Below are 22,384 nucleotides of genomic sequence, written 5' to 3' on the forward strand. Positions count from 1 at the left end.
CTCTCACTCCCCCCTCACTCCCCTCCCCCTCACTCCCCCCCTCACTCCCCTCCCCCTCACTCGCCCCTACCCCTCACTCCCCCCTCCCTCTCACTCCCCCTCACTCCCCCCTCCCCCTCACTCCGCCCTCCCCCTCACTCCCCTGCCCACCCCCTCACTCCCCCCACCCCCTCACTCTCCCTCCCACTCCCCCCTCACTCCCCCCTCCCCCTCCCTCCCCCTCGCTCCCCCTCCCCCTCCCCCTCACTCTCCCTCACTCCCCCTCACCTCCTCCCCCTCACCCTCACTCCCCCTCCCCCTCGCTCCCCCTCCCCTCCCCCCCACCCCCCCTCCAAATCACACATTGCTGAACTCTCAGTTTGTGAATGAAGATGCTTTCTGACACAACAGCTTACTGGAGATTTGCAAAGTATAAATAAAAATATACACTGTACACAAGAGCAATATTGAAAATAAATAATGTACAGTCTGCAGCGCTCAGTCCCAGCCTGTACAAGGGATGTACACACACACACACAGTGTTCAATTCCGGTCCATATTCTTTGGGATGTTCCGATGATTGACTCTCTGACAGGATATCCCGCCCGATTGCAGTTAGGTAATTTGTGAACATGCCTTGCTGCCTGTTGGAACCACCGTGCCGTTGCCTGAGCTCTCTGGAGATACGGGGCTGGATAAGAAGCTCTCTAATTCTCTGCAATCTGACAGGCGATGATGCGTATCGTGTGGACCCGCTCTCTGATCACCACATCCTCTGGCGACAGACTCCACCTTTCCCCGCACCTACAAAAGGGATGATGGGGGTTACTCAATGGCCTGGTGGAATTATCATCCAATCCAGAAACTCAGCTCATGCTCTGGGGACCCGGGTTCGAATCCCGCCAGGGCAGATGGTGGAATTTGAATTCAATAAAAAATATCTGGAATTAAGAATCTACTGATATCCGTGAAACCTTGTCGATTGTCAGAAAAACCCATCTGGTTCACTCATGTCCTTTAGGGAAGGAAATCTGCCGTCCATACCTGGTCTGGCCGACATGTGACTCCAGAGGCACAGCAATGTGGTTGACTCTCAACTACCCTCAGGCAACTAGGGATGGGCCATAAATACTGGCCCAGCCAGCGACGCCCATGTCCCATGAATAAATAAATGACTAAAGGGTCGAAGTGCCATCTGATTGTTAAATCCATCTCACTGAACAACCCTCAAACAACTCATGTCATCCTGAGTCATGAGATATCAGGAGAACGAGGCAGTTGTAGATTGTGATCTCGTTCTGTTGTGAGATCATTTCAAATCACAACACAACTCTCACCTTTTATTAACACTTTTGATGCAGATATGCTGCTGCCAGTCATACCTCATCTCGGGAGGAACAGTGGTGCAGTGGTTAGCACTGCTGCCTCACAGCGCCTGGGACCCGGGTTCGATTCCCGGCTTGGGTCACTGCGCGGAGCATGCACGTTCTCCCCGTGTCTGCGTGGGTTTCATCCCACAGTCCAAAAGATGTGCTGGTTAGGTGCATTGGCCATGCTAAATTCTCCCTTATTGTACCTGGACAGGCGCCAGAGTGTAGCGACCCGGGGATTTTCACAGTAACTTCATTGCAGTGTTAATATGAGCCTAATTGTGACGATAACAAATTGTTAGCGTTGTTCCAGGATGTGGAACTCGATAAATTGGCTCCAGGTACTCTGTGGATTGGAGGAATTTTGGAACAATGGCTGGGGGTAAGATCGCACTGCGCCATTGAGATCCTGAGCGGGTTCTGTTCAGGGTACAAGCCCAGCTCCAGAACACGGGGCCAAAATCTCAGCAAAACAGGGTAATCATTTCAAACTACGATGGGGACAGAAATCTTCAAACAAAACATTACGAATCTTCAGAATTCAATACCTAAGAGTTTCACATGAATATATTTAAGACTGAGATGGTGCAGCGCTCCCTCAGTACTGACCCTCTGACAGTGCAGCACTCCCTCAGTACTGACCCTCTGACAGTGCAGCACTCCCTCAGTACTGACCCTCTGACAGTGCAGCACTCCCTCAGTACTGACCCTCTGACAGTGCAGCACTCCCTCAGTACTGACCCTCTGACAGTGCAGCACTCCCTCAGTACTGACCCTCTGACAGTGCAGCACTCCCTCAGTACTGACCCTCTGACAGTGCAGCACTCCCTCAGCACTGACCCTCTGACAGTGCAGCACTCCCTCAGTACTGACCCTCTGACAGTGCAGCACTCCCTCAGCACTGACCCTCTGACAGTGCAGCACTCCCTCAGTACTGACCCTCTGACAGTGCAGCACTCCCTCAGCACTGACCCTCTGACAGTGCAGCACTCCCTCAGTACTGACCCTCTGACAGTGCAGCACTCCCTCAGCACTGACCCTCTGACGGTGCGACACTCCCTCAGTACTGACCCTCTGACAGTGCAGCACTCCCTCAGCACTGACCCTCTGACAGTGCAGCACTCCCTCAGCACTGACCCTCTGACAGTGCGGCACTCCCTCAGTACTGACCCTCTGACAGTGCAGCATTCCCTCAGTCCTGACCCTCTGACAGTGCAGCACTCCCTCAGTACTGACTCTCTGACAGTGCAGCACTCCCTCAGTCCTGACCCTCTGACAGTGCGGCACTCCCTCAGTACTGACCCTCTGACAGTGCAGCACTCACTCAGTACTGACCCTCTGACAGTGCAGCACCCCCTCAGCACTGACCCTCTGACAGTGCAGGACTCCCTCAGCACTGACCCTCTGACAGTGCGGCACTCCCTCAGTACTGACCCTCTGACAGTGCAGCACTCCCTCAGTACTGACCCTCTGACAGTGCGGCACTCCCTCAGTACTGACCCTCTGACAGTGCAGCACTCCCTCAGTACTGACCCTCTGACAGTGCGGCACTCCCTCAGTACTGACCCTCTGACAGTGCGGCACTCCCTCAGTACTGACCCTCTGACAGTGCGGCACTCCCTCAGTACTGACCCTCTGACAGTGCGGCACTCCCTCAGCACTGACCCTCTGACAGTGCAGCACTGCCTCAGTACTGACCCTCTGACAGTGCGGCACTCCTTCAGTACTGACCCTCTGAATGTGTGGCACTCCCTCAGTACTGACCCTCTGACAGTGCAGCACTCCCTCAGTACTCACCCTGTGGCATTGCAGCACTCCCTCAGCATTGACTCTCTGACAGTGCAGCACTCCCTCAGTACTGACCCTCTGACAGTGCAGCACTCCCTCAGCATTGACTCTCTGACAGTGCAGCACTCCCTCAGTACTGACCCTCTGACAGTGCAGCACTCCCTCAGCATTGACTCTCTGACAGTGCAGCACTCCCTCAGTACTGACCCTCTGACAGTGCAGCACTCCCTCAGTGCTGACACTGGGAGTGTTGGCCTGGAGTAGGGGCTGATGTCCCTTGAAGGACTTACTTCAGATTCAGAGGCCAGGTTTTGCCTCAGTTGAGGTGTGGATCTTTGTGGCAGAATGAGCTCCCAGTGTAGACTCGTGTCCCAACAAGGAAACACCATCTATTATCTCAGAGATTCCCGAACCTCGGATCTCTTCCCGCACATCATTCTGTTCCTGAACATCTGATTCTGGATTTAAATACTCACCAGCTGATAAATACAGGCTGCCAGCAGCAGGCAGAGTACACCAACAATCATAATGATGGGTGTGTAAGTTTTCCTCTTTGTTCCACTGTCTTCCTCTCTGCAATACGTGAACCCATTGGCTCCTGTAACACGAGGAGAGATCACACCTTGAGAACTGAACTGGAATCGGAGTGGGAGTCTTGAACCCGAGACTGTCATTCGATACCAAGCAACGATAGTCTGAAAACAGGAAAACCTGATGCGTCACCCTTTCAAATCCTCTTCAGAAAGGGTTCATAGAATCCCGACAGTGCAGAAGGAGGCCATTCGGCCCATCGAGTCTGCACAGCCCACAATCCCAGCCAGGCCCTATCCCCGTAACCCCACACATTTACCCTACTGATCCCCCTGACACTAAGGGGCAATTTGGCACGGCCAATCCACCTAACCTGCACATTTTTCGGGCTGTGGAAGGAAACCGGAGCACGTGGAGGAAACCCACGGGGAGAATGTGCAAACTCCACGCAGACAGTGACCCGTGAACCGGATTTGAACCCGTGTCTCTGGCGCTGTGAGGCAGCAGTGCTAACCACTGTGCCACTGCGCAGTCCATTCCGTCTGAATGGAGGTTGGTACACACTCTCCTGAACACATTCGCCAAACCCTGAGGAACTCCATAAGGTCACCACCTCAGCCCTCCCTTCTCTGAGGAGCTCCTGGCTGTTCACTCCCATCCTTCCCAAATTTTCCAAAATTAATATTTTCGTCTCCTCCCCGTGCGAGTCCACAATGCCTTGGACCTGTTTGAAAACTTCACAGTCAATGATTCTGACCAATTTCACTTGGGGGGTGGACTAACGCTCTGTAAATGAGGTCAGACACTTTGCAAAGATTCGCATCAGTCGCCATCAATGACAATGTCCAGTGGTTCATTCATCAACTGCTCAGTCTGGTAACTGATCTGTGCTCGATTGGTTGAACCTGAGTGATGACTCTGAGCATCACTCAATCTGCCAATCTATGTGAAGGAGCTGGAACTGAGATAAGCAGGGATGTGGACATTTTGTGACGGCAGAGATATTTTGTAGCACTGGAACCCATCTCACACTAGTGGTATTACCGCTAGATTATTAATCCAGAAACCCAGCTAACATTCTGGGGGACCTGGGTTCAAATCCTGCCACGGCAGCTGGTGGAATTTAAATTCAATAAAAAATATCTGGAGTTAAGAATCTACTGATGACCATGAAACCATTGTCGGAAAAACCCATTTGGTTTCCTTTTAGGGAAGGAAATCTGCCGTCCTTACCCGGTCTGGCCTAGATGTGACTCCAAAGCCACAGCAATGTGGTTGACTCTCAACTGCCCTTTGAACAAGGGCAACAAGGGGTGGGTAACAAATGCTGGTCCTGCCAGCGATGCCCATGTCCCATCAATGAATAAAAAAAACACTTCAACTGGTGTCATCTCTACATAGCTCCGAGGAATATCAAAGTCGACAATGAACTGGTGAACACACGGCGAATGATACAGCGAGAGAATTCTCCCGAACCTGAGAGTGTTTTGTTCACTGATTCTTGGCTGACGGTGTTTGTTACGAAACAGGTATAAACTCCACACGATGTACTGGTCAGTGACAGGAGGGAGAGAGAGTGCCCGTCACCAGACACCACGGACACATTGCTGCTGACAAGATCTTGACCATCCTTCAACCAATGATAACGCAGCTCTGTTCCCTGCTGCGCCAAGCACCGAAGAGTGGCATTGTGGGAGTTTTGGGATGCCACAATAACCGGCCTGGAGACGGCGTCTGCAGCATGAGGAGAGAGAGGGAGAGCATTAATGGATGTTTACTGTCCATTCCGATCACTCGGTTTGGTTGTACAACTCTAAGCTCCCCCCCCGCCACAACCCAATTCTTAGCACATCCCAAACTCTGCTATCAGAGACCTACCTCCTCACACCAATTCCTGTTCACACCCCATCACCTCTCCTGTAGCTCACTGATGTTCATGGTCGCCAGGCCCTGCTGCACCTCCGCTTTAATCATCTCATCATAATTCTCAAATCGCTACGTAGCCCCAGGACCGCTCCCTATATTCGGAAATCAGCTCCAGCCCCGCCAATCCTCCCAATCTCTGTAACCTCCTCCAGCCCCTACAACCCTCCCTATCTCTGTAACCTCCTCCAGCCCCTACAACCCTCCCTATCTCTGTAACCTCCTCCAGCCCCTACAACCCTCCCTATCTCGGTAACCTCCTCCAGCCCCTACAACCCTCCCTATCTCGGTAACCTCCTCCAGCCCCTACAACCCTCCCTATCTCGGTAACCTCCTCCAGCCCCTACAACCCTCCCTATCTCTGTAACCTCCTCCAGCCCCTACAACCCTCCCTATCTCTGTAACCTCCTCCAGCCCCTACAACCCTCCCTATCTCTGTAACCTCCTCCAGCCCCTACAACCCTCCCTATCTCTGTAACCTCCTCCAGCCCCTACAACCCTCCCTATCTCTGTAACCTCCTCCAGCCCCTACAACCCTCCCTATCTCTGTAACCTCTTCCAGCCCCTACAACCCTCCCTATCTCTGCATCCTTCTCCAGCTCCTACAACCGTCTCCACCACCCTCCCCGGCAGCACATTCCAGACCGTCACCCTCTGAGTAAAAACGTTTTTCCTCAATTCCCCCCAAACCTCCCACCCCTCATTTTTAACTTGTGTCCCCTCGTAACTGACCCTTCAACTGAGGGGAACAGCTGCTCCCTATTCACCCTGTCCGTGCCCCTCATAATCTTAAACACCTCAATCAGGTCACCCCTCAGTCTTCTCTACTCCCTATCTTTGTAACCTCCTCCAGCCCCTACAACCCTCCCTATCTCTGTAACCTCCTCCAGCCCCTACAACCCTCCCTATCTCTGTAACCTCCTCCAGCCCCTACAACCCTCCCTATCTCTGTAACCCCTTCCAGCCCCCACAATCCTCCCTATCTCTGTAACCTCCTCCAGCCGCTACAACCCTCCCTATCTCTGTAACCTCCTCCAGCCCCTACAACCCTCCCTATCTCTGTAACCTCCTCCAGCCGCTACAACCCTCCCTATCTCTGTAACCTCCTCCAGCCGCTACAACCCTCCCTATCTCTGTAACCTCCTCTAGCCCCTAAAACCTTTCCTATCTCTGTAACCTCCTCCAGGCCTGACAACTCTCCATATTTCTGTAAACTCCTCCAGCCATGACAACCCTCCCTATCTCGGCAATCTCCTCCAGTCCCTACAACCCTCCTTATCTTTGTAACCTCCTCCAGCCCCTCCAACCCTCCCTATCTCTGTAACCTCCTCCGGCCCCTTCAGGCCTCCCTAGCTCTGCAACCTCCTCCAGACCCTACAACCAGTATCACAGAATCCTACAGTGCAGGAGAGGCCCTTCGACCCATCGAGTCCTCACTGACGCATGAAAGGCCCCACCTAACCCCATTTGCCAGCACTTGGCCCATAGCCTTGAATGTTATGGTGTGCCAAGTACTCATCCGGGTACTTTTTAAAGGATGTGAGGCATCCCGTCTCCATCACCCTCCCAGGCAGCACATTCCAGACCCTCACCACCGTCTGGGTAAAAAGATTTTTCCTCAAGTCCTCCCTAAACCTCCCACCCCTCACTTTTAACTTGTGTCCCCTCGTAACTGACCCTTCAACTAAAGGGAACAGCTGCTCCCTATCCACCCTGTCCGTGCCCCTCATAATCTTGAACGCCTCAAACAGGTCACCCCTCAGTCTTCTCTGTTCCAATGAAAACAACCCAAGTCTATCCAACCTCTCTTCCTAACTTAAATGTTCCATCCCAGGCAGCATCCGGGTGAATCTCCTCTGCACCCCCTCCACTGCGTTCAAATCCTTCCTATAATGTGGTGACCAGAACTGCACACAGTCCTCCAGCTGTGGCCTCACCAAAGTTCTATACAACTCCATCACGACCTCTCTGCTTTTGTAATCTATACCCCAATTGGTAAAGGCAAGTGTGCCACCAACCTATTTTCACCAACCTATTAACCTGCCTTTCTGCCTTCAGAGACATATGGACAAACACACGAAGGTCCCATTGTTCTTCAGAATTTCCCAGTGTCAGACCTTTCATTCTATACATTCTTGTCAAATTACTCCTTCCAAAGTGCATCACCTCACACTTTTCAGGGTTAAATTCCATCTGCCAATTATCCGCCCATTTGGCAATCTCGTCGATATCTTCCTGTAACCCAAGACACTCAACATCACTGTTAACCACCTGACCAATCTTTGTGTCATCGGCAAACTTACTGATCCTAACCCTCACACAGTCATCTATGTCATTTATATAAATATCGAACAATACGGGGCCCAGCACGGCTCCCTGAGGTACACCATTGGTCACTGGCCTCCAGTCACGAAAGTGGCCGTCAGTCTCCGACCACGAAGCCAATTAAGAATCCACCTTATCAGATCATCCTGTATCCCATGTGCATTTGCCTCCCTATCTCAGTAATGTCCTCCAGGCCCTACAACCCTCCCTATCTCTGCAACCTTCTCCAGCCCCTACAACCCTCCCTATCTCTGTAACCTCTTCCAGCCCCTACTACCCTCCCTATCTCTGTAACCTGCTCCAGCCCCTACAACCCTCCCTATCTCTGTAACCTCTTCCAGCCCCTACAACCCTCCCTATCTCTGTAACCTCCTCCAGCCCCTACAACCCTCCCTATCTCTACAACCTTCTCCAGACCCTACAAATCTCCCTATCTCTGTAACCTCTTCCAGCCCCTACAACCCTCCCTATCTCTGCAACCTTCTCCAGCCCCTACAACACTCCCCGTCTTCGTAAAATGCTCCAGCACCTACAATCCTCCTAATCTCTGTAAAATCCTCCAGCTCCAACAACCTTCCTATCTCGGTAAAATCCTCCAGCCCCTGCAATCCTCCCTGTCTCCAGTAAATGCTTCAACCCCTACAACCCTCCCGATCTCTGTAATCTCCTCCAACCCGCTACAACCCTCCCTATCTCTGTATCCTCTTCCAGTCCCCACAACCCTCCCTATCTCTGTAACCTCCTCCAGCCCATAACACCCTCCCGATCTCTGTCACCTCCTCCATCCTCTACAACCCTCCCGATCTCTGTAATCGCCTCCAGCCCATTACAACAATCCCTATCTCTGTATCCTCCAGCCCCCACAACCCTTCCTATCTCTGCATCCTCCTCCATCCCCTACAACCCTCCCTATCTCTGTAACATCCTCCAGTCCCTACAACCCTCCCTATCTGTGTAACCTCCTCCAGCCCCTACAACCCTCCCTATCTCTGTAACCTCCTCCAGCCCCAACAACCCTCCCTATCTCTGTAACATCCTCCAGCCCCTACAACCCTCCCTATCTCTGTAACCTCCTCCAGCCCCCACCATCCTCTGAGATCTCTGCTCTCCTCCAATTCCAGTCCCTTGAGCATCGCCTGATTCCCATCGTTCCACCACTGGCGGCCGTGCCTTCAGCTGCTTGGGGAGGTGGCCCTAAATTTTGGAATTCCCTCTCCAAAGGTGTCTCAATAATAAGTGGAGAATGTTTACTGGGCTAACACCAGGAAGGGACAGGATGCCTTCTGAGGAAAGGTTGGAGAGGTTAGGTTTGTATCCACTGGATGTACCAGGATGCTGCCTGGTTTGGAGGGTAGGTCTTATGAGGAAAGGTTGAGGGAGCTAGGGCTGTTCTCTCTGGAGCGGAGGAGGCTGAGGGGAGACTTAATAGAGGTTTATAAAATGATGAAGGGGATAGATAGAGTGAACGTTCAAAGACTATTTCCTCGGGTGGATGGAGCTATTACAAGGGGGCATAACTATAGGGTTAGTGGTGGGAGATATAGGAAGGATATCAAAGGTAGGTTCTTTACGCAGAGAGTGGTTGGGGTGTGGAATGGACTGCCTGCAGTGATAGTGGAGTCAGACACTTTAGGAACATTTAAGCGGTTATTGGATAGGCACATGGAGCACACCAGGATGATAGGGAGTGGGATAGCTTGATCTTGGTTTCAGATAAAGCTCGGCACAACATCGTGGGCCGAAGGGCCTGTTCTGTGCTGTACTGTTCTATGTTCTATGTAAGAGGAGTAAGATGTGACTTGTTTGAAGCACTTAAGATCCTGAGGGGTATTGACAGGGTGGATGTGGGGAGGATGTTTCTCTTGTGGGAAAATCTAGAACGCTGGTCACTGTTTAAAAATAAGGGGTTAACCATTTGAGACTGAGGGCGGCACGGTGGCACCGTGGTTAGCACTGCTGCCTCACAGCGCCAGAGACCCGGGTTCAATTCCCAGCTTGGGTCACTGTCTGTGTAGAGTTTGCACATTCTCCCCGTGTCTGCGTGGGTTTCCTCCGGGTGCTCCGGTTTCCTCCCACAGTCCGAAGATTTGCGGGTTAGTTGGATTGGCCATGCTAAATTGCCCCTTAGTGTCAGGGAGATGAGCAGGGTAAATGCATGGGGTTACGGGGATAGGGGCTGTGTGGGATTGTGGTCGGTGCAGCCTCGATGGACAGTATGGCCTCCTTCTGCGCTGTAGGGATTCGATGATTCGACAAGGCGGCGATGTGGAGAATTTCTCTCAGAGGGTGGCGAGTGTCTGGAACTCTCTTCCTCAAAAGGCAGTGGGAGCAGAGTCTTTGAATGTTTTTAAGGCAGAGTTAGATTCTTGCTTAAGAAGGGGATGAAAGGTTATCGGGGATGGACAGAAATGTGGGGTTGAGGTTACAATCAGATCAGCCATGATTGTACTGAATGGTGAAGCAGGCTCGAGGAGCCGAATGGCCTACTCCAGCGTCTAATTCTTATGTTCGTACGTAAATGTGCCTTAACATGTTCCGAAATAAGAATGGTTCTATTCAAATACGGGAGCTGAGATCATTACCCTGGCTCTCTGGGTTACTAGGCCTTGAGTACAAAAGCAGGGATAGCTGCTGTGGCTGTATAAGGCTCTGGTCAGACCCCATTTGGAGTATTGTGGGCGGTTTTGGGCTCAGTATCGAAGGAAGGATGTGCTGGCCTTGGAAAGGGTCCAGAGGGGGTTCACAAGAATGATCCCAGGAATGAAGGGTTTGTTATATGAGGAACGGTTGAGGTGTCTGGGTCTGTACTCGATGGAGTTCAGAAGGATGAGGGAGGGATCTCATTGAAACTTACAGGATACTGAGAGGCCTGGATAGAGTGGACGTGGGGAAGATGTTTCCATTCGTTGGAGAGACGAGGATTCGAGGGCACAGCCTCAGAGTAAAGGGATGGCCCTTTGGACTCTAGGGTTGTAGGGGGATGCAGAGATAGGGAGGGTTGTCCAAAGATGGTACAGTGGCAAAGCAGCCTCAGGTCACTGTCTGTGCGGAGTCTGCACATTCTCCTCGTGTCTGCATGGGTTTCCTCTGGGTGCTCTGGTTTCCTCCCACAGCCCAAAGATGTGCGGGTTAGGTGGATTGGCCATGATAAATTGCCCCTTAGTGTCAGGGGCACTAGGCGGTAAATATGTGGCGTTATGAGGATAGGGCCTCGGTGGGATTGTTGTCGGTGCAGGCTCGATGGGCTGAATGGCCTCCTTCTGGACTGTAGGGATTCTATGATTCTATGAATCGAGGTGAGGAGGAACTTCTTCAGCCAGAGAGTGGTCAATCTGTGGAATTCATTGCCACAGAAGGCTGTGGAGGCCGGGTCATTGAGTGCATTTAAGACAGAGATGGATAGGTTCTTGATTGGTAAGAGGATCAAAGGTCACAGGGAAAAGGCGGGAGAATGAGGTTGAGAAACTTGTCAGCTATGATCGAACGGCGGGGCAGACTCAGTGGGCCCAATCCCCTCATTCTGCTCCTATATCGAATGGTCTTGTGGGCAAAACAGTTGGCAGCACCTCCCCTGACTGCTGAGTGAGAGGGGGGGATATTCCATTGGCGCAAGGATGGAGACCCAGAGGTCACGGCTTTAAGGTCAGTGGCCAAAGAGGGAATAGCGACAAGAGGGAGATCTTTCCCAGGCAGGGAGCGTTCAGGATGTGGGATGTGCCTCTCAGCAGCTGGGGAGGGAAGGGGGAGGCGGGGCGGGGAGGAGGAGCAGATTCAATCAAGGGTTTTGCTACGGTAATCGGATTAGAATCGATCGAGGAAAAAAAGATTTTGGAGACCTCGAAGGAAATGGGTGTGTGTGGGAGCCAGTGTGTCCACAACGGGCTCAATGGCCTCTTTCTGTGCTGTGACCCTGATTGAATCTGCCCCTCCCCCCCGCGCCTCCCCCTCCCCCCCACGCCTCCCCCTCCCACCCCCCCCCCCCAACTGCTGAGAGGCACATCCCACATCCTGAACGCTCCCTGCCTGGGAAAGATCTCCCTCTTGTCGCTATTCCCTCTTTGGCCACTGACGTTAAATCCGTGACCTCTGGGTCTCCATCCTTGTGCCAATGGGAATACCCCCCCCTCTCACTCAGCAGTCTGACCCTTCTCCCTGAGCCCTGCAACGTCCTCCCCCCTCCCCCCACCTTTCCCCAGTGTGGGTATTTCAGTGTGAATGGCACAGTCTGTCGAACCAGTCAGTCGCAGGTTGTAGGTTGGACCAGCAGGTGGCGATGGGTTCCCTCCCCGTGTCCAAGTCAGTTCTGAACAGCAGAGGGCGCAGCCAGATCACTGCACAGATCCTGCAGGGTCCGTGTGTGAGAGCAACTACTCCAGATACATTAACTGTCAAATCACTGACTGCTACAGGCTGAATCATACACTGACCGCTACAGGCTGAATCATACACTGACCGCCACAGGCTGAATCTAACACTGACCGCCACAGGCTGAATCTTACACTGACCGCTACAGGCTGAATCTAACACTGACCGCCACAGGCTGAATCTAACACTGACCGCTACAGGCTGAACCTTACACTGACCGCTACAGGCTGAATCTTACACTGACCGCTACAGGCTGAACCTTACACTGACCGCTACAGGCTGAATCATACTCTGACCGCCACAGGCTGAATCTAACACTGACCGCCACAGGCTGAATCTTACACTGACCGCTACAGGCTGAATCTTACACTGACTAAGGACAATTTAACATGATCAATCCACCTAATTAACACATCTTTCGACACTAAGGGGCAATTTAGCATGGCCAATCCACCTAATCGGCACATCTTTGGACTGTGGGAGGAAACTAGAGCACCCGGAGGAAACCCACGCAGACACGGGGAGAACGTGCAAACTCCTCACAGTCACCCGAGGCTGGAGTTGAACCCGGGTCCCTGATGCTGTGAGGCAGCAGTGCCAACCATTGTGCCACCTTGCCACCCCTTATCTTACTGAACGTCCGAGCAGCCTTAAGGGGCCTATCACTTATGGGACTGGGGAATGAGAGGAAAAGGCACAGCAAGATCCCAAACTCACCGTACACCTGCACCTGTGTGGAAGCTTTCTGCTCAGATCCCTCGGTGTCGATCACTGTAATGAAGTATGTCCCATTATCCTGCATGGTGACGTTGAGCAGCACCATGGAGCCATTCTCCTGCTGGAACCTGACCCTTCCCCGGTAGGCCGGGGTCATGTACATCTTGTCCCCCTTCATGACGTACTGGAAGAGCCGGAGGGAGACTCCTCGCTTCAGCTTCCAGGTCACGCTGTAGATGTCCCGCCAGCTCCCCCTGGTGTACTCCGCATCAAACTGCAGGGGCCTTCCCACAATCCCGTAGAGACGGTCATCTTTCAATCGCACCTGTACACTCCGCCCGACCTCTGGAGGTGAGGAGAACAACCGATTCAGGGTGACAAAACAGAGGAGGAAAGATGTATCTTTCTTTCCCACGGCAAATGGTTAGTGCCAGGACTATAGACCATAAAGTATAGGAGCAGAATTAGGCCACTCGGCCCATCGAGTCTGCTCCGCCATTCAATCATGGCTGATATTTTTCTCATCCCCACTCTCCTGCCTTTTCCCCTGTAATCCTGATCCCCTTATTGATGAAGAACTTATCTATCTCTGTCTTAAAGACACTCAATGACCTGGCCTCCATTTTGCCTTCTGCGGCAAAGAGTTTCACAGATTCACCAACCTCTGGCTGAAGAAATTCCTCCTCATCTCAGTTTTAAAGGAGCGTCCCTTCACTCTGAGGTTGTGCCCTCTGGTTCTAGTTTTTCCTACTAGTGGAAACATCCCCTCCATGTCCACTCTAGCTCGGCCTCTCAGTATTCTGTAAGTTTCAATTAGATTCCCCCCTCATCCTTCTAAACTCCTTCGAGTATAGGCCCAGACTCCTCAACCGTTCCTCATTCGGCAAGCTCTTCATTCCAGGGATCATTCTTGTGAACCTCCTCTGGACCCCCGCCAAGGTCAACACATCCTTCCTTAGGTATGAAGCCCAAAACTGCTCACAATACTTCGAATGGGGTCTGACCAGAGCTTTATACAGCCTCAGCAGCACACCCCTGCTCTTGTATTCTAGTAAAAAGTCTCACAACACCAGGTTAAAGTCCAACAGGTTTATTTGGCAGCACTAGCTTTTGGAGTATGCCACTTCATCAGGTGAGTGGGAGTTGTGTTCACAAACAGGGAGTATATCGATACAAACTCAATTTACAAGATAATGGTTGGAATGCGAGTCTTTCCAGGTAATCAAGTCTTAAAGGTACAGACAATGTGAGTGGAGAGAGGGTTAAGCACAGGTTAAAGAGATGTGTATTGTCGCCAGCCAGGACAGTTAGTGAGATTTTGCAAGCCCAGGCAAGTCGTGGGGGTTACAGATAGTGTGACATGAACCCAAGATCCCGGCTGAGGCCGTCCTCATGTGTGCCTCCACAGGACATGCACACGCACACCTCTTTAACCTGTGCTTAACCCTCTCTCCACTCACATTGTCTGTACCTTTAAGGCTTGATTACCTGTAAAGACTCGCATTCCAACCATTATCTTGTAAATTGAGTTTGTATCGACATACGTCCTGTTTGTGAACACAACTCCCACTCACCTGATGAAGGGGAGGCGCTCCAAAAGCTTGTGGCTTGTGCCACCAAATAAACCTGTTGGACTTTAACCTGGTGTTGTGAGAGTTCTTACTGTGCCTATCCCAGTCCAACGCCGGCATCTCCACATCTTGTATTCTAGCCTTCTAGAAATGAATGCTAACATTGCATTTCCCTTCCTAATTGCCAACTGAACCTGCATGTTAAACTTAAGAGAATCCTGAACCAGGACTCCCAAGTCCCTTTGTGCTTCAGATTTCCGAAGCCTTTCCCCATTTAGAAAATAGTCCACGCCTCTATTCTTCCTTCCAAAGTGTATAACCTCACATTTTCCCACATTGTATTCCATCTGCTACTTCTTTGCCCCCCCCTCCTAACCTGTCCAAGTCATTCTGCAGCCCCCTCGCTTCCTCAATACTACCTGTCCCTCTACATATCTTTGCATCATCCACAAATTTAGTAATCATGCCCTCAGTTCCATCTTCCAGCTCATTAATGTATTGAGTGAAAAGTTGTGGTCCCAACACTGACCCCTGTGGAACACCACTGGTCGCCAGTTACCATCCTGAAAAGGACTAGCCAGTTTGCCATCTGTTTCACCTTTGATTCACCTCGGAGCTATGCAGAGATGACACCCATTTGTCAGGGTGGGATTTGATTTGATTTATTATTGTCACACGTATTAGCAGTGAAAAGTATTGTTTCTTGCGCCGATACGGACAAAGCATACCGCTCATAGAGAAGGAAAGGAGAGAGTGCAGAATGTAGTGTTACAGTCACAGCCAGGGTGTAGAGAAAGATCAACTTAGTGCGAGTTTGGTCCATTCAAAAGTCTGATGGCAGCAGGGAAGAAGTTGTTCTTGAGTCGGTTGGTACGTGTCCTCAGACTTTTTTGTATCCTTTTCCCGACGGAAGAGGATGGAAGAGAGAATGTCCGGGGTGCGTGGGGTCCTCGATTATGCTGGCTGCTTTTCCGAGGCAGCGGGAAGTGTAGACAGTCGTTGGATGGGAGGCTGGTTTGCGTGGTGGATTGGGCTACGTTCCTGCCCCACCTAAGGTGACATACCCCACACCGCCCCCCTCTCAAACACTGTGGTGGGTTCCCCAGTGGTGAGTCGGGCAGCATCACCTGAAACACCATAACACTTGTTGGGACCAGACGATCTCGCCTGTGCTGTTGGCTCGCCGCCCCCTATTGCCGGACGCCCCGCCGTGGGAGAGGTGGCCAGGAATACCCACCCTAAATGTGCACCGGGTTAAATTACAATGCTTAAAAATATCCCAGCAATCACAAAATGCCTGCACTCACTCGTACAGTTCAGTTTCGAGGACTTTCTGTGTGCCTGTTCAGTTTAGCCGAGCAGACAGTCTGGGTTTACCTGATCGAGCACAGTGAGCGGAGATCAGTTATCGGACTAACATTATCCAATGCAGAACAAGTAGACACTGCATCTTGGATCATTAATGACTCCAGGGAGTGGTGGTGGCAAATTCAACCGTGGCTTCCCAAAGAGAGGTGGAAAGTCATCTGACGAGAGAGAATTTTCTGGGCTACGAGGACAAGGTAGGAGAGTAGCACAAAGTGAGTTTCTCTTGTGGAGGGATAGCACGATGCCATGCCCTGATTGGCCTTTTATAGCCCTGTCTCTGTCCTGTGATTCCTTCTTACGATGTTGTTTAATCTTTACATTTTAAAATGGGGTGCAGAGTGCTGGTGGATATTGAGTGCAGAAGAGGCCATTTGGCCCATCGAGCCTGCACAACAACAATCCCACCCAGGCCCTATCCCTATCACCCCATGTATTTACCCTGCTAATCCCCCTGACACTAAGGGGTAATCAACCTAACCCGCACATCTTTGGAGTGTGGGAGGAAACCGGAGCACTCGGAGGAAACCCACGCAGACACGGGGAGAAGGGCACAGTGGCACAGTGGTTAGCATTGCTGCCTCACAGCACCAGGGACCTGGGTTCGATTCCTGATTTGGGTCACTATCCGTGCGGAGTCTGCACGTTCTCCCCATGTCTGCGTGGGTTTCCTCCGGATGCTCTGGCTTCCTCCCACAGTCCGAAAGACGTGCTGGTTAGGGTGCATTGGCCGTGCTAAATTCTCCCTCAGTGTACCCGAACAGGCGCCGGAGTGTGGCAACTGGGGGATTTTCACAGTAACTTCATTGAAGTGTTAATGTCAGCCCACTTGTGACACTAATAAATAAAAAAACCTCCACACAGACAGTTACTCAAGCCAGGAATCGAACCCAGGTCCCTAGCACTGTGAGGCAGCAGTGCTAACCACTGTGCTAACCACTGTGCTACCATGCCACCCACACCTCATCTCCTTCCTGAAAGGCCTACCTCTCGATTTTACTCTCTAACCCCTCGTCTTGAGATGGTCAGAGATGGTTCAGAGCTCTGAAGAATAGTCGGAGGGGCTGGAAATGTAAACTCTCTTTCTATCTCTGCAGATGCTGCTGGGTTTTTTTTCCAGCATTCCCTGTGCGTATTTCGAATCTCCGTCATCCGCGGTATTTTGCTTTGGTCACAGCGGAAAGAGTTTCCCTCGAGTGAGACGGAATGGTTTGTGTTAAGAATCTCGAATATCCCTGCTGTGCTGATATCCGGGGAAAGCACAGCCCGGTTTGCGTAAACCCTCCTCTGGATTTAACCTTTCCAGTCACATCCCAAGGTCCCTTTGTTCTTCGGAACTTCCCAATGTCCGACCTTTCACAGTATACTTCCTTGTCAGGTTACTCCGTCCAACGTGCATCACCTCACACTTTTCAGGGTTAAGTTCCATCACGGTTGTAACCTGGTAAAATCTAACTGCACCTCCCTGCCCCCCCACCCCACCCCCCCACCCGTCTCCCCCCTCCCCTGCCCAATCCCCGAGGCTAACCTAACCTAAGGTTGGCGGCAAAATACCGCAAAGCCTGGAAATTGGAAATAAAAGCAGCAAGATAGAGCCATAGAGTCATAGAGGTTTACAGCATGGAAACAGGCCCTTCGACCCAACTTGTCCATGCCGCCCTTTTTTTTTAAACCCGGAAGCTAGTCCTAATTGCCCGCGTTTGACCATATCCCTCTATACCCATCTTACCTATGTAACTGTCTAAATGCTTTTTAAAAGACAAAATGGCACCCGCCTCTATTACTACCTCTGGCAGCTTGTTCCAGACACTCATCACCCTCTGTGTGAAAGAATTGCCCCTCTGGACACTTTTGTATCTCTCCCCTCTTACCGTAAACCTATGCCCTCTAGTTTTAGACTCCCTTACCTTTGGGAAAAGATATTGACAATCTAGCTGATCTGTAGCCCTCATTATTTTATAGACCTCTATAAGATCACCCCTCAGCCCCCTACGCTCCAGAGAAAAAAGTCCCAGTCTATCCAGCCTCTCCTTAAAACTCAATCCATCGAGTCCCAGTAGCATCCTAGTAAATCTTTTCTGCACTCTTTGTAGTTTAATAATATCCTTTATATAATAGGGTGGCCAGAACTGTACACAGTATTCCAAATGTGGCCTCACCAATGTCTTGTACAACTTCAACAAGACGTCCCAACTCCTGTATTCAATGTTCTGACCAATGATGTTGGGGGAAGTGGCACGATGGTTAACACTGCCACCTCACAGCGTCAGGGACCCCCGTGTAATTCCCTGCTCGGGTGGTTGTCTGCGTGGAGTTTGCACGTTCTCTGCATGGGTTCCATTTTTAAGTTTGATGATGACACCACCATAATGGGTCGGATCTCAAACAATGACGAGACAGAGTACAGGAATGAGATAGAGAATCTGGTGAACTGGTGCGGCAACAATAATCTCTCCCTCAATGTCAATAAAATGAAGGAGATTGTCATCGACCTCAGGAAGTGTGGAGGAGAACATGCCCCTGTCTACATGAACGGGGACAAAGTGGAAATGGTCAAGAGCTTCAAGTTTTTAGGTGTCCAGATCACTAACAACCTGCCCTGGTCCCCCCATGCCGATGATCTCGCTAAAAAAGCCCACCAACGCCTCTACTTTCTCAGGAGGTGAAGGAAATTTGGTGTGTCCGCTACAACTCTCATCAATTTTTACAGATGCACCATAGAAAGCATCCTTTCAGGATGTATCGCAGCTTGGTCTGGCTCCTGCTCTGCCCAAGACCACAAGAAACTACAAACGGTTGTGAACGAATCCCAGTCCATCACTCAAACCAGCCTCCCATCCATTGACTCTGTCGACACTTCCCACTGCCTCGGAAAAGCAGCTAGGATAATTAAGGACCCCACGGACCCCGGACATTCTCTCTTCCACCTTCTTCCGTAGGGAAAAAGATACAAAAGTCTGAGGCCACGTACCAACCGACTCAAGAACAGCTTCTTCCCTGCTGCTGCCAGACTTTTGAATGGACCTACCTCGCATTAAGTTGGTCTTTTTCTACACCCTATCTGTGACTGTAACACTACATTCTGCACTCTCTCCTTTCCTTCTCTATGAATGGTATGCTTTGTCTGTATAGTGCGCAACATGTGACAATAATAAATCAATCAATCACCCAGAGGAAACCCACACAGACATGGGAAGAACGTGCTAACTCTGCACAGTCACCCAAGCCAGGGACCGAACCCAGGTCCCTGGCGCTGTGAGGCAACAGTGCTAACCATTGTGCCACAGTGAGAAGTGGATGATCTTGCGTTGTCCTACCTTGAAATCCATTTGCCTCAATCCATCACTTGTTAACATAATCCACCTTTGTAATTTTAGCCGTCCATCCACACTGTTCACTATCTGTGTCAGCAGCGAGTTAAATAGGAGGTGTCTTATCCTGTCATCTTTGTCGAGGGCAGACACAGTGAATGGGGGAGCCCCCAAAACTGACTGACACAGGACACCGTCCTTAACTGCAGCCCCTGCCCACTCTCCCCACTCTGTCTCCCACGCTCAGCTATCTCCCTGCTGCCGTCAGACTTTTGAATGGACCGACCTTGCATTAAGTTGATCTTTCTCTACACCCGAGCTATGATTGTAACACTACATTCTGCATTCTCTCCTTTCCTTCTCCCCTGTGTGCTCTATGAACGGTATGCTTTGTCTGGATAGCATGCAAGAAACAATACTTTTCACTGTATCCCAATACATGTGACAATAATAAATCAAATCAAAAGTATAGGGAAGGTTGTAGGGGCTGGTGAAAGTTACAGTAAGAAGTTTAACAACACCAGGTTAAAGTCCAACAGGTTTATTTGGTAGCAAAAGCCACAGGCTTTTGCTACCAAATAAACCTGTTGGACTTTAACCTGGTGTTGTTAAACTTCTTACTGTGTTTACCCCAGTCCAACGCCGGCATCTCCACATCACGAAAGTTACAGGGACAGGGAGGGCTGTAGGGGCTGGAGGAAGTTACAGAGATAGGGAGGGTTGTAGGGGCTGGAGGAAGTTACAGAGATAGGGAGGGTTGTAGAGGCTGGAGGAGGTTACAGCGATAGGGAAGGTTGTAGGGGCTGGAGGAGGTTACAGAGATAGGCAGGGTTGTAGGGGCTGGAGGAAGTTACAGAGATAGGGAGGGTTGTAGGGGCTGGAGGAAGTTACAGAGATAGGGAGGGCTGTAGAGGCTGGAGGAAGTTCCAGAGATAGGGAGGGTTGTAGGGGCTGGAGGAAGTTACAGAGATAGGGAGGGTTGTAGGGGCTGGAGGAAGTTACAGAGATAGAGAGGGTTGTAAAGGCTGGAGGAGGTTACAGCGATAGGGAAGGTTGTAGGGGCTGGAGGAGGTTACAGAGATAGGCAGGGTTGTAGGGGCTGGAGGAGGTTACAGAGATAGGCAGGGTTGTAGGGGCTGGAGGGGGTTACAGAGTTAGGGAGGATTGTAGGGGCTGGAGGAGGTTACAGAGATAGGGAGGGTTGTAGGGGCTGGAGGAGGTTACAGAGATGGGGAGGGTTGTAGGGGCTGAAGGAGGTTACAGAGATAGGGAGGGGCATAGGGGCTGGAGGAGGTTACAGGGATAGGGTGGGTTGTAGAGGCTGGAGGAGGTTACAGAGATGGGAAGGGTTGTAGGGGCTGGAGGAGGATACAGAGAAAGGGAGGGTCGTAGGGGCTGGAGACGGTTTCTATCTCCATAATCTCCTCCAGCCCCTCCGACACAAAACACTGCCCCTTTCCCAGTCCTGACATGTACCTGCCAGCAGGAACAGCTGTAACACCATCACTGCAAGCCAGCTGTGAAGCATGACTGCTCCGGATCCCACTGGAGAGCGCAGCTCTTCGACCATGGGGTGCTCTGGAGGGATCAGTCCTCCCCGTGCGTCTCTGGCCCCGACAAGACTTGCAGACTGACAGGTCGAGAATGTCGTTGGGAAATTTGTGGAATCTAAATTGCACATGACGGCTTATTGTGCGGTGAAGTATGCCGTGCCTGCATGATTCAACAGGTTGTATAGGCATTGATTAGGGGGTTGTTTAGGCGTGTCTTTGCACTTGTCCCTCAATACAGAGTAAGTGCCCCAAACAAAGTTCAAGCTGACACACTCCAGTGTGTTTGTCTGTCTTTTCCACACCTGAATCCTCCCCCTTGCGTGCTAGCCCGTTTCCCTCTCATGCAGGTTTATTTCTATTGAATACACTTGTCTCTCTTATCCAAAGGCAGCCCAGCCCAAACCTACATTCTTTTCTGGCAACATAACAATTTAAATAACATTCACATCACAAAATACCACCGAGCCTTTAAGGTGATGTTGAAACAAAAGATAGTTGCAATGCGTCGAGGCACAGGCCATTCTGCCCCTCCTCTCAGTGCTAGTAACATCTGTGGGAATCTTTCTTTCAGCCCATTGAGGGGGAGGGGCCCTTCTGCTCAAGGTGTTGCACTGGGAGGCGTTCAGCAGGACAGGTGGGCACGGGATGGTGAGTGTGGTGCTTCCACGGGGTTGTCCAATGCTGAGGGACACATGTCCCTGAGGGATTTTGTTCCCCTTCCGAGATGTGGGTGTGGTTGTCAAGGCCGATCTCTGTCTCCCATGTTTTAACGCCCTCAGAATCGTAGAATCCCAGCAGTGCTGAAGGAGGCCATTCGGCCCATCGAGTCGGCACCGACTCTCCGATGGAGCATCTTGCCCTTTCCCCTGCGTATTTACCCCACTAACTCCACCTATCCTGCACATCTTTGGACATTAAGGGGCAATTTAGCATGGCCAATCCCCCTAACCTACACATCTTTGGACATTAAGGGGCAATTTAGCATGGCCAATCCCCCTAACCTACACATCTTTGGACATTAAGGGGCAATTTAGCATGGCCAATCCACCTAACCTGCACCTCTTTGGACTGTGGGAGGAAACCGGAACAGCTGAAGGAAACCCACGCAGGCATGGGGAGAACATGCAAACTTCACACTGACAGATACCTGAAGCGGGAATCGAACCCGGGTCCCTGGCACTGTGAGGCAGCAGTGCTAACCACTGTGCCACCGTGCCGGGAATCGAACCGGATCCCTGGCACTGTGAGGCAGCAATGCTAACCACTGTGCCACCGTGCCGGGAATCGAACTGGATCCCTGGCGCTGTGAGACAGCAGTGCTAACCACTGTGCCACCGTGCCGGGAATCGAACCCGGGTCCCTGGCACTGTGAGGCAGCAGTGCTAACCACTGTGCCACCGTGCCGGGAATCGAACCGGATCCCTGGCACTGTGAGGCAGCAATGCTAACCACTGTGCCACCGTGCCGGGAATCGAACTGGATCCCTGGCGCTGTGAGACAGCAGTGCTAACCACTGTGCCACCGTGCCGGGAATCGAACCGGATCCCTGGCGCTGTGAGGCAGCAGTGCTAACCATTGTGCCATCG

At 51.5% G+C, this 22,384-nt stretch overlaps 1 protein-coding gene across 1 annotated transcript; it reads right to left on the bottom strand.

Annotated features, from left to right (window-relative positions):
- Positions 1–393: 393 nt before the first annotated feature.
- LOC144488987 (hepatic and glial cell adhesion molecule-like) lies at positions 394–21,062 on the bottom strand. The gene is made up of 5 exons (XM_078206944.1): positions 20,722–21,062; positions 12,999–13,343; positions 5,145–5,402; positions 3,614–3,735; positions 394–783 (listed from the first exon to the last, which is right to left on the bottom strand). Exons 1-5 carry the CDS (start codon positions 20,924–20,926, stop codon positions 595–597), a joined length of 1,119 nt encoding a protein of 372 aa, XP_078063070.1. The 5' UTR covers positions 20,927–21,062; the 3' UTR covers positions 394–594.
- Positions 21,063–22,384: the final 1,322 nt, after the last annotated feature.

Source organism: Mustelus asterias, unplaced genomic scaffold (assembly GCF_964213995.1).
Source record: "Mustelus asterias unplaced genomic scaffold, sMusAst1.hap1.1 HAP1_SCAFFOLD_1907, whole genome shotgun sequence".
NCBI lineage: Eukaryota > Metazoa > Chordata > Chondrichthyes > Carcharhiniformes > Triakidae > Mustelus > Mustelus asterias.

What these genes read in the sequence shown, in the direction of transcription:
- LOC144488987 (XM_078206944.1), bottom strand. Translation starts at nt 20,926, where the DNA reads ATGTGCAATTTAGATTCCACAAATTTCCCAACGACATTCTCGACCTGT. An exon ending in ACAGCTGTTCCTGCTGGCAG is followed by an intron (nt 13,344 to 20,721) that starts GTACATGTCAGG and finishes CCTCACCTCCAG; the next exon opens with AGGTCGGGCGGAGTGTACAG. An exon ending in CAGCCTGTATTTATCAGCTG is followed by an intron (nt 784 to 3,613) that starts GTGAGTATTTAA and finishes TCCCTTTTGTAG; the next exon opens with GTGCGGGGAAAGGTGGAGTC.